The sequence below is a fragment of the Alligator sinensis genome, unplaced genomic scaffold, assembly GCF_000455745.1.
Source record: "Alligator sinensis unplaced genomic scaffold, ASM45574v1 scaffold647_2, whole genome shotgun sequence".
NCBI lineage: Eukaryota > Metazoa > Chordata > Crocodylia > Alligatoridae > Alligator > Alligator sinensis.
Genome location: NW_005841832.1, coordinates 6,001,063 through 6,012,875, shown reverse-complemented (window position 1 = coordinate 6,012,875; position 11,813 = coordinate 6,001,063). Strand labels below are relative to the sequence as shown.

The window sequence follows — 11,813 nt, the reverse complement described above, 5'->3', positions numbered from 1 at the left end:
ATGGCGACCCAGGCGAGACCGGAAGTCGGCCTGCACAGGACCCACTCTAAGAAGGTGCCTCAGGGTGACACCCTAAGCCATATGGGCTAGATGCGTGGCTCCAACCACCGCTTACCATGCCCCATGCATCGCAGATAGTATATCCATATTGTTCGTGTAATGAGGTCTCAGTCTCACTCTCTCTTCTACTGTCACTGGGCTCTCTATGCCCCTGTTGCTGTACCCTCACTGGTGCTGGGGCCCCTACATGACATGGTAGTGTTCCCTAATGAGGCCTCCTCCTGTACAACCTCATTCTGGTCCACTGCTTTAAATAAGATGTAAGCAGCACAGTAGCACTAGCATCTCAGGCAGCCAAACTGTCAAAGAGCCTTGCATTCCTTTCCTGCAGGAGCTTCTTCTCCAAAAGCTGCCAAAGAACTCTCCCTGCCAGCCCCAGCCCTGGGGCTTAGATGTGCCCACAGTCCTGCCTCCTTCTGCTCAGTTGACTGGGGACAGGTGCTAGGAGTGTAGGTTGTAGCTGTGTTGGGCTAAGGACATGCCAGACAAGGTTCTTTGATATCTTTTAGTAGACCAACTGAATAGTTTTAGAAATATATCTTAGCAAGCTTTTGGGTTGAAAACCCTTCATCAGGCTGAGGAAGCACTTGCACTTGGTGTGTGTGCTCTTCCTGGATGGAAGAATAATGAAGTCAGAGGCTGGCATGCATGCAAGGAAGCCAGTCAGTGAAAATGTAAGTTTAGGCATGTGGGGGTGAGGGACAGGCTGGGAGCAGGGGGTGGGTGGGGGAAGAGGGATGTAGCAGGTAAAAGTGGAGGGGTACTTCAGGAGTCAGATATCCAGCAGGTTGTAGTGTGTCATAATGTCAATGTCTATATTGAGTCTATGAGTTTCTGTACCTAGGAGGTTGATGAAGTACAGTTCATAGTCTCGCCTGTGAAAAGTGGTTTGTAAATTCAAACAAGCACTGAACCTCGCTAATCTCATCACCAGAAGCCAACTTCCTACAGGCCAAAATACACTGAATGGATCCAGACCATACCATGAGAAGACTTGCAGAACCTGCCAACCGTATGGAGATAGCTTCACAATTCCACCTTGGTGCCCTGATGGAAAATATGTAGGAGACATCAAGCAACAACTGTGCACCAGAATGAGCGCACGCTGAAAATCTATCAAAGACAAGAACACCCAACTACCAGTCTCCAGCCTCCCAGGCTTGATCCTCAAAGGGAATTTACAAATCACTTTTCACAGACAAGCCTATGAACTTCACTTCATCAACCTCCTGGATACAGAAACTCATGGACTCAATATAGACATTGGAATTCTGACACACCACAACCTGCTGGACATCTGATTCCTCAGGTACCTCTCCACTTTTACTTGCACTGCTACATCCCCCTCACCCCTGCCTATCCCTTACTCCCTGATGTCTCCATTTCCATTTTCACTGACTGGCTTTCTTGCCTGCATTGCATGCCAGGCTCTGGCTTCTTTACTGGTCCTTCCATCCAGGAACAGCACACACACAAACCAACTGCAGGTGCTTCCTTAGCTTGATGAAGGGTTTTTCATCCCAAAAGTTGGCATCCCAGGCAGCTAAGCTGAGCTCATCTGGAGCCTCACAACTCCACTGCAACCAGAAAGCCTCGGGCCTGTCAAAGATGTGATGGGTCTGGGCTTTCCCCAGTCAGTACTGTGCATGCGCGTGGTGGCTGGAGATTATAAGGCACCTCCTACCTGCCTTTCACCAGGGAGGTCCTTGGTCCTGGCATTTCCTGGGGGCTGCTGCAATGCCAGCAGTCCCATCAGGCCTCCCAACCCTGGCAGGGTTCAGTTTTAGTGATCATGTCCAGGACCTGGGGTCTCGTCCCTCCCCATAGCCCCTGCCCATACCTCCAAGTTTGTCCTGGCATGGGAGCTTAGCAGGGACATGTACTTCCCCTGCTGGCTGGTGATACAGTGAGCACCCCCTCCAGCTCTGAGAGCAGGGCACTAAATGGTTGTGAAACTCAAGGGTAACCCAAGGGTAACTCAAGGGTAAAAAAAAAAAAAAAAAAAAAAAAAGTGCGGATGGGGTGAGGAGGGTGGCACTCACTCCATCTGCATCTGAAGCTTAGGGAACCACAGGAGCAGGAGGTTCACCTTCAGGAACATCAGCTGCTCCACCAAACCAGGATCCAAGGAGGTGTGGTTGGGGGATCACTAAATCACCAGCAATGCTGAACACCCTCTTGCTTGGAATACTGGTCGGTGGATAGGACAGGTGTTTCCAGGCAACCATGGCCAGATTCAGCCACATCTGGCTGTGGCTTGACCAGTAGGCAAAGGGGTCACCCAGCAGTGGCTCCACGTCCTTGGCAAGATAGGCAGCCACCAATGGCTGAGCACGGTCGGGTGCCTCTGGCCCCCCCGATGAAAGCCATGACCTTGGCCCACATTGGCAGCACCTGTGGTGGAGGAGGAGACTGCTTGGTGGATGGTGTGCTGGCACAAAACAGTGAATCCCCCTCTTCCATATCCCCCTGCCTGTACCCTTCTGCCTTTGTGACTGTTCACCGGCACCTCTGTCCAGCAATCCAGGGGTTTGCTGCTGCATGTGCTCCCCTTCACCCTTGGGTGACACATGGCAGCCAGCGTGTGGACCATACAGGACTGCAAGAGATCAAGCCATTTTCTGATGCCCTCCTTCAGCTGCCTCACCAGTGCCTGCACATGTGGTGACAGCAGATTGATCCCCTGGAAGTTCTCCATTTGGTTCTGAAGTTCCCTCACTACAGGGATCACCTGGCTAAGGAGGGCACTGCCAGTGCTGAGGGTCTCAGTGGCCTCAAGGAAGGGCTTGAGGACCATCAGGATCTGGGAGATGGCATCCCACTCAGCTCTATTAAGCGGGCCACTGATGCCAATCTCCTCAAACGAGGCCATCTCACGGATGGCCTTCTGTTGCTCCACCAGCCTCTCGAGCATCAGGTATGTGAAGTTCCACCAAGTCTCTACATCCTGCATGATTTTGTGCTGTGGGATGTTCAGCTCTGCCTGTTTGTCCCACAGCATCTTGCCCCCCTTGATGCTCTGGTGGAAGTAGCCTGCCACCTTCATGCATTTGGAAATGAGCTTGCTGGTGGTGCTGGAACCATCACCGGCAGCCCTGTCTCCAAGGCATCCCTGACAGTGAAGTGCAACTTGTGTGCCACACAGCAGATGGCCCACCTTGACCATCATGGACCACCTTGACCATATTGGCCCCATTGTCAGTGACCATGAACCCGTGGATAAGCTCGTGCTTCCCAATGAGCCACCCTTGCACCAAGCAGTTCATGGCCCCCATGATCTCTGTTGCCGTGTGGGACTCACCCATCACCTCAGCTTGAAGGAGAGTCCAGTGACAGCCTGACTAGTCATACCAGTGCCTTGTGAGACGGAGGTAGACGTGTTCTCCACCCCGGCTGCTCCAGATATCCGAGGTGAAGTGTAAGGCCACCTGTGTACCTGCCTTGCGCATCTCCTCCCTCAAGTACTTCCTGCATGCCTCAAACAGGTGGAGCAGCACTATCCTACTGAAGGTGCGGGCACTTTGTACAATGGGGTCACAAGCACCATGAGCTGCCTGTACTCTGGCCACTCAACTAAGGAGAAGGGTTGCTCTGGATGGTAGCCATCTCCCCAGTGCTCTGGGTGACCTCACTCGCCTTGGGAACACACCCCCCTCCATGCCCACCTTTCCCCCACTGTTCCAGGGTGGCCTGCCTCTGCTTTGTGGGGGATGAGGGCTTTGGAGCGAGAGGGGGATCTTCTTTTTGGGCACGCTTCCACTGGTGCCAGGCTGAAAAGGAGCAAGGGTAGGGGGGTGGTGCCTATGAAGATGCATCAGCATCCCTGTGGTGCTCATGTGTTTCATTCCCTTGCCCCAGCTGGTTTTGGCTCAGCAGTGCAGGCAGATAGTATATGTGGGATCATCTGCAAGCTCAACATGATTCCAGACCATACAAACCCCTTGTTTCTAGGGTGCGGGTGCATGTGTGGATGCTGCCTTTTCCCCCTCCTCAGCAGGCAGAAGCACAGCAACAGGCCAAGCGGATTCAGCTGAGCCACTTGCCTCCACAACCTCTACCTCAGTTTCCTCTGAGGTGCTTTCTGGGGAAAGAGACCTGGCTCTAGGGGAAACTTGAGGGGTGTGGAGTACAAACTGAAATGATTCCCCCTCCTTCCCCAGAATTTCCTTTACTATAGCACTCAGATCCAGCTTCAGCTCTTCCTCTGGCACTGGAAGGCTCAGGCTAGGAAGTGAAATGGGGGTGGAGGAGACTGTCATGCTGGTTTTGTTTGTTGTCATGGTGTTGGTGGGTGGGAGGGGGTTACGGCTGGTGCTGTTGGAGGGGATGCAGACTCAGTCAGTGGCACTGGCACTGGCTCCCTTATCCTTACTGCCAGTAGAACCAGAAGCCTCATGCCTGCTAGTTGTAGGAAATAGGATGTCTCTCAGTTGCGGGGGGGACGGATTTACAGCTCTCCTTCTACCTGCTTTTTCACTTCTCCCTGAATGCTTGCCAGCACTTCATTTAGTATTTATAAATCCAAATTTAATTGGTATCTGTCCTTCGCCTTTTTATCTCCTAAGTATTTGTCCTGGTATTTTTTAAGTCCTGAAATGAACCAAAATACTTTAAAGCAGCCTAATATATCATAAAAGACAAGGAGAGGGTGGAAACACTTTCTGTTCTGCTGTTAATTTTGGAGTGTGTGATAATCATGAAACTGAAGTACATAACCTTGTTCTGTTGACAGTTGGCACCTACTTGATGATTGGTGTTAGTTTTTCATGGGCAAAGGCAGTGAACGAGAGGTGCAGTGAAATACTCTAATCATATCTAATTGCAAAACTAACTTGATCTTCATCATTAATATGGCAGGCATAATTTAGAGAGAGAGAGTGTATCCACTTGATGGAGACGGTAAAACAGTAATAAGCATTCCAAGCATCTTTTGTCACAATGCTTTTATTTCAGAAGTATAACTAATCACTGCAGGTTTTCCTATATGGAATTAAAAGGTTTGGGTGGAGGGTGAAAGAAAAGGACAGGACCTGATCTTTCAGTTTGATCTATGAAGTTTGATCCCACCCTTTTTAGGATCCCCAATTGATTTCAAGGGGATTCTGAAGACATAAAATCTGCTTGAACTAGATTGATGGTCTTGGGGCCAAAACAGTACCTACAAAAAAGTTAAAAACATAAGTATCCACAAGCTGGGCTTTTTGCATGGATAACAGCTGATTATAGTCAGTTGGAGTATCCATTAAGTATATGCTCATCCTCACATTTACAATATCCCACTGAAAAAAAAGATCCTTAATAGCCTAAAGCAGGGCTGTCCAGCTTATAAGTGGCTGGGAGCCAGACCCCATATAGGCCTCAGCTGCCGGGGCCTCAATAATGTGAGTCAGAGGCCAACCAGGGCCACCACTGTGTAAGTAATCTACTTCTACTCCCTCCCCTGTATGCATGGCCAGGCCCCCACCACTACACCAAATGGTACTCCCCTCAACTCACCAGCTTAGGGCTCCCTTGCTACACTGTTCCATTGGTGTCCCTAACTGTATCACACAGCCTTGTAGGGTGGGTGAAAGAAATGAAAGCTGGAGGATAGAGGGGAAGCTTGGAGGGACTGGTTGCAGCAACTGCCAGTGTGATGGGAAGTGGCAGCCTGGTGTAAGCCAGAGGGGAGACACAGATTAACACCTCACAGGCTATATACGGCCTGTGAAGTCATATTCCATTTTTAATGAAGTGGTATTTCATTAATTTTGATATTGAGAGAAAAATATGTTTTTCTGCATGAATGAGCCTTTGCCTGTTTAGCTATTGCAGCTTAGTCAGATTCAAAGCTAGCTTTATCTTTGATTGAGTAGTCAGATCCTTATCAGTGCAGACACTACTTACTGTTTTCAGAGAATTAAAAGTAATTTCTTTTCCTACTCTTTCATTCATTGTGTCAAATGTTTTTATTAAGAACGTTAGGTGCTATATAGTTGTGAACATGTCCAAACACTCAACAGGTAAAAAAACCCACACAAAGTACTTCTAACCCATTTGAATAACTTCTGTCAAGCTTCAAAGTCTCTCTCTTGACCTCTTCCTAGTAAAAATGCTAGGCAAATAGATAAAATATGTAGTATGCCATAGAGGTCTCCATATTGATATATTTGACTAGTCATTTTATTGTTAGTTGGCCTTGCATGTGTATCACCTCCTTCCTAAGGAATGCAATTTGAGCTTAGCAAATCATTTTTACACAGTTTTTGGACATTTACACGTGGTTAAACCAATTCCGCTTTCCCCTAAAAGATGGGATACTGATAAGCATTTTAAGCATGTTAATGCCATTTTAATGCATTTTAATTTTACTTTCTAAGTTCTAGTCGTTTCAGTTGTAGAAATTTTAAAATAAATAAAAGAGACTATACAAATAAATGAGTCTTTCTGCCCTTAAATTCCTTCTTTCTTTCTGGAACTCAAAAACTGAAACGGATGATCATCTGATTGACCAATCAAATTATCACTCCACAATGTAAATGTTTAAGAAAGGCATTAGCCATAGAAGATAAGGGCTGGAATGGAAACAAATATGCATCCTTAAATATGCCCTGGCGCTCACTGCTACCATTGCCATTTTTACTATGCCTTCTGTTTTCTTGGGGGTTTTTTGTTACATAAGCACTTGTGCAATAGAGAAATTCTTTCAATGTGTTTGTTTCTAAAAATGATGCTGCCATATAAATGTGCAACTCACAATAGCACTCTAAATTAACATTCGCTTTAGGTGAAGTAGCATTACTTAAGATCTTGCTGTTTTCATTTTTGCCTATTTTTGTTGTGATTCACAGTACATTTATGAATATTTAGAACTTATAATTTATAATACATACATGCAAATTAAATTTCACGCTAGCTTTTTTTCTGTCTTTGTGGTTTTTAAAATCAGTTGATGATTCTTTATTTAGAATCTTATTTTTCCTCCTACCACGAGAACTATATAAAATAAGTTTAGAAGGATGGCTTAAGTACATATCTCTAAAGAAATGTCATTTATGCAGCTCATGTTTCACCGTATAAAAAGCATGAGCCTAAGGCACAGAGACCTAGTTTTGTACTGGTGTAGTTAATTATAAATCTTGTCAGCTGTAGCACCACTGTGATTTCTGACAGCAAAATGAGCCAACGTTGCTCTTGTACTTTGGATAATGTGTTTTGGTTATATAAAATGAGAATAAATTTAAAAAACTGAATAACTTTTTTAACCAAATGACACTTTGCATCTTTGCCTGGAAAGACTTCCATAGACTGCATCTAGGTAGATTAGAAACACATTGTAAATTAGTTTTTAAAAATCTATTTTTTGGCCCACGTTTACAATGGTAACACAAAGCCTTTCTGATGCTCCAGTTATCACTTTTTTGTTCATGTTGTTAAAATACATGAATTGTGACATCTTTAGTTACGTGAAGCACAGTTATAGTCTTAAACTACAGTTCAAAGAGCACCTATTTAATTCCAACACAAGAGTCCTCAAATTAACAGTGCTCATCACATCTGATTCAATGTTGTCCTAAGCCATATAATAAGTATAGGGGAAAAGATATGCCTTGCAGATTTCCATGGGATCTAGGAAACCAAAGTGGGAAGACAAATCCCAGGTCACTGCTGAAAGTATTCTGCCAGTAGCTATTTCCTAATCACTTGTATACCAAAAAGAAACCTCCAGCAGTGTCACATGACATGAAACAGAGAAAATACCTAATGATCCAAACAAGTAAAGGCTTCATACAGAAGATGAAAAAGAACCATAAATTCCACTCAGAAGTCAGTTGGCAGCCACTGGTGGTCATTGCTTATTTCAACACGCTTTTTTTCTGGCTCTCTCTTATTTAATGCTTAGTCTCACCATTGATAGTGCAGGTAAGTTACCTTGGCGACCTAACCACAGAGAAGCCATTCAGTTCTGTTATGTGATTCTTCACATGAATCCAATCTAATAGTTTCATTTCCCTCCTTCTGCGGTAGTCCAAGACTGAAGTGTTGAACAAAGATATAAAGTTCCCTTTGTACAGCAGAGGAAGCAGGCATCAGTTAAGGACTATATAAGCAGCGTAAGATTAGAAAAGACTGGGGAGGAGTTCTGGATAATGGGTTTCTGGAGTAGGAAGAGTTGCCTAAGTTACTTGTTTCATTGTATTTATTCACTAACTGTAAAATCACTAGGATGTTCACTTGTAACTAGTGACCTATACACCATAAGGCTTTCAAATATTTTTTTGATTCCTTGGTTATTTGGTATTTGGGTGCATCCTTTAACCTCTTATTTTGATGTTCTTGCAAACCCAAATACCTTTTGTTTTTCTTTTCGTGCTTTTTTTGTCTTGTGGTCATATCAGTCAGCAAGTCCATGATTCTGGCCCCTGTTTTGTCATTCTTATACCATTCTATGTCCTTTATTGCTTTTCCTGTGTTTTGTTCTTTAAATTTAAATTAATTAAATTTAATGCTATCTGTTTTATTTTAATCAGGTAGGGCATACTACTGTAGCTTGAATAGCTTATGGCAGAACACAAGGAACCATGCCATTTTAGGGCATTTTGAATTAATACTCAGTTTGAATAAATGAAAGAATGAAAGATTTCCCCTATGGAGGTTCAGAAAGCTTATTTATTATCAGTTTTGCAGATTCCTTTTGAAAGGAGCAAATATACTGTAAGTAGTGAATAAAGTATGCAGCCAGTATTAATAAATACCAAAATCAGAACTAAATTTCATGGAAGCATGCACTATTTATTTATTTTAGTACTGACAGAGATAGACCTGTTGGCAGCATTCCATATCTTTCACTTTCCTAATGGTTCACTTTATGTGGCATAAACCTGGGAAGTTTGAAAGTTTTGGGTAACACTGACACGGTACATTCAGAGAACATTAATCATAGGCCTCATACACATGTTCTGATGTTGTGAGAGAATTCTCTTGGGTTTGTTTTCCTGATAGAAAAAACTTACCTGTAGATCCTGAACAGACATTAAAATGATGAATCCCTGAGGGTTATTTTTCCTTGTTATAACCCTTGTTCTTGAGTTGTTTCTCTCCTGGTATGGCCATTTTTGTTCTGGGAGAAAAATCCTGAATAGCTGCACACTCGTAGTTTCTCCTGGGAAAACAACAACTCCCAGGGCTTGCAATGGTTTGCCAAGGAATGTAATGTTCTGTGTTACAGACATCCATTGAAATCAATTCAAAGCAACAATGATTTTAGGGTCATTTAAAACTAATACCTTTTTTATTATTTACTGTCTCTCACAGCAGTAGAACTTGGGGAGCTAAAATGAAATGAGTAGGTATGGTTTAAAGCTAACAAAAGACATTTCTTTTCACATGGCATGTAATTGACTTATGGAACTCATTGCCATTAGACATTGTGGAAACCGATGGTTTAATCCAGTTCAAATGGGAATTGGATAACTTTGTGGAGAAAAGGTCCATGAGATAGCAATGAGCATGATAAATAGGGGTACAGCCTCTGAATCAGGATTTCTTAAACCTGCGAATCCTGGGAAGCTGCAATGGGAGAAGAGCAGAGGGTGGTAAATTCTGGACGTGCCCTATTTATCCCCACCCACCATAAGCATCTGTGCTCTGCCATTGTGAGACAGGAAACTGGACTAAATGAACCTAGTAAGTGGTAGTTCCTATGTAAAACTAAAATAGTTTGCACAATTAAAAATACACTTAGACAAAGTTATTTTACTTCTCTGGCAGAGAGAGAAAAAACAAGAACAACAAAACCAACCCTTTTTCACCTTTCTGATCCCATCACTTTCTCAATACTCAGGGAAAATGTTCTTCTATGTTTGTTTAGAAAAAAAAAGATTTAATTTAACCTTGAAAGGTTATTATATATACAAAGAAGAATCCACAGAAATTGTAAAGGAGCTATGCCTGACAGTTCTTGTTTGTATTCTGCTTGGAATGTTTTGTTTATAAGAAAAGGGAGAGATTAGAGCATAATTAATGAACGACTCTATACATTGTTGTCCACTGTGCTAATATAAACACTTATATTGCTCACACTATGTGCTTGTTATTATCTGGAAGTGATGTTTAGAATTAGTTCAGCATGTTGACTGACATTTTGGGTATCATTAACCTACCTAGGAAACTATACAGGCAGTCCTTGGACTTACGACACAATTGGATCCTGAAAACCGCATCTTAAATCAAAACGTTGTAACTCAGAACAGATTCTCTCATAAGAAGCAATGTTATAAATGGGGGATTGGTTCCTGAACCAAGCCCTAATACCCTCTTTTCACCAAAAATACCCCAGAATGTTGTACTCAATCAATTATAGATGAGAAATATAGCTACATTAATGTATTTATATTGTTAAAAGCAGTCATTGATTTGGAAGGACTCCTTTGAGATGACTTTGCTGGACTTTTTGAAAGGCTCTTGGTTGGACTTTTTGAAGGGTTCTTGGATGGAGTCGTCTCAGGAGTCTTGGTGTCAGGTTTTTCTGGAGTCCGGTCTGCTTTCTTAAAGAAAGTGTCCAAGGAAGTTTGGACAGATGTTCTCCAGGGAGACGAGTGATGCAGCGAACTCGTTCACTGGTGTAGCATCACATTGGATCAAGCATTGTAAAGTTGAAACTGATGTCATAAAGTTGAAACAGTGTGTCAATTTATAAATGTCGTGAAGTGCGAAACATTGTAATTTGAAATGTTATAAGTCAAGGACTGCCTGTATTTCATTCTCACTATAATTTTGATAAACTGCATATATCCTGCTCTCTCTATTTTCTCTTTGGCTACAAATTTTACAGAAAATCCATTTGCCTTACTCATATGTATCTGTTTTCTTTAAGTGCCTTGCTTCATGGGAGTCCTTCTTGACATCTCAAACAGTGGATCTTCACCTGGAAGAAGATTCTGAAGATAGGCCTTGAATATATCTTTGCTTGACCTTCCCTTTTAGTGCAGTTTCTGCCGACCAAAGAAGTGCTCCTTATATGAGATCAGATACATTATTAAATATAACTATTAAGATTTAGTGACATCTGGAAAACCAGCCTTTTGAAAACTCAGGTATTCTAGAGTCCTGATCTACCTTTTGGATCATGCTATATATTACTATATATTGCTCAGTTATTATTTTACACATTTCTTATGCAAGTGTTTGCATATAATTGTTTTCTTAAATATTCTGTAATTTGAATATGAAATATTTTAAATATGTAATAATAGCTGCATTTTAATAAAAAAGTTTAATAATAAACGTCTGTTTTAGTCATCTTCCCTAATCGTGAAAAATAAATCTGCATTTTCATTTGCTTGCATTCTTTTTATAAAATGACAGAAAATATATAGGTAGTTGATCAAGAATTTTTTACTGGGTTATGTCAGTGGTGAAAGTAGTTTTTTGAGGGGTGTAACAGGGTCCTACCCCAGGGGTGACCATAATGCCCCTAGAGTATCCTCTGAACCCTTGTCCTCTCCTCTTCCTTTGGGCAATCTTGTCTTCTATTTGTCTACCACACCTTGATGAAGTGGTACTTTCAGGAATGGGAGGCTGCCCCAGGGCTCCTGAAACAAGGTCTCACTCATGAGCGCTAATGTTGCTGCTCATTCCCTTAAGGGGTAATCATGGTCTCTGAACCTCCTTTCCCCTACAGCTGAGCCATGCTTTGCAGGTGTTTTCAGTCATCACTTAAGTGGGCACGTTGGCCCACACCACCACCAGGCCATCTTAGGTCTCCACTCCCT

General features: G+C 43.0%; 1 protein-coding gene across 1 annotated transcript in view; it reads left to right on the top strand.

Annotated features, from left to right (window-relative positions):
- Positions 1–11,320, top strand: part of SNX7 (sorting nexin 7) — a 63,285-nt gene extending 51,965 nt beyond the window's left edge. Inside the window, exon 9 of the mRNA XM_014517600.2 lies at positions 10,916–11,320. Coding sequence (XP_014373086.1) covers positions 10,916–10,996 — 81 coding nt within the window. The 3' untranslated portion in view covers positions 10,997–11,320. The remainder of the gene's footprint in view (positions 1–10,915) is intronic.
- Positions 11,321–11,813: the final 493 nt, after the last annotated feature.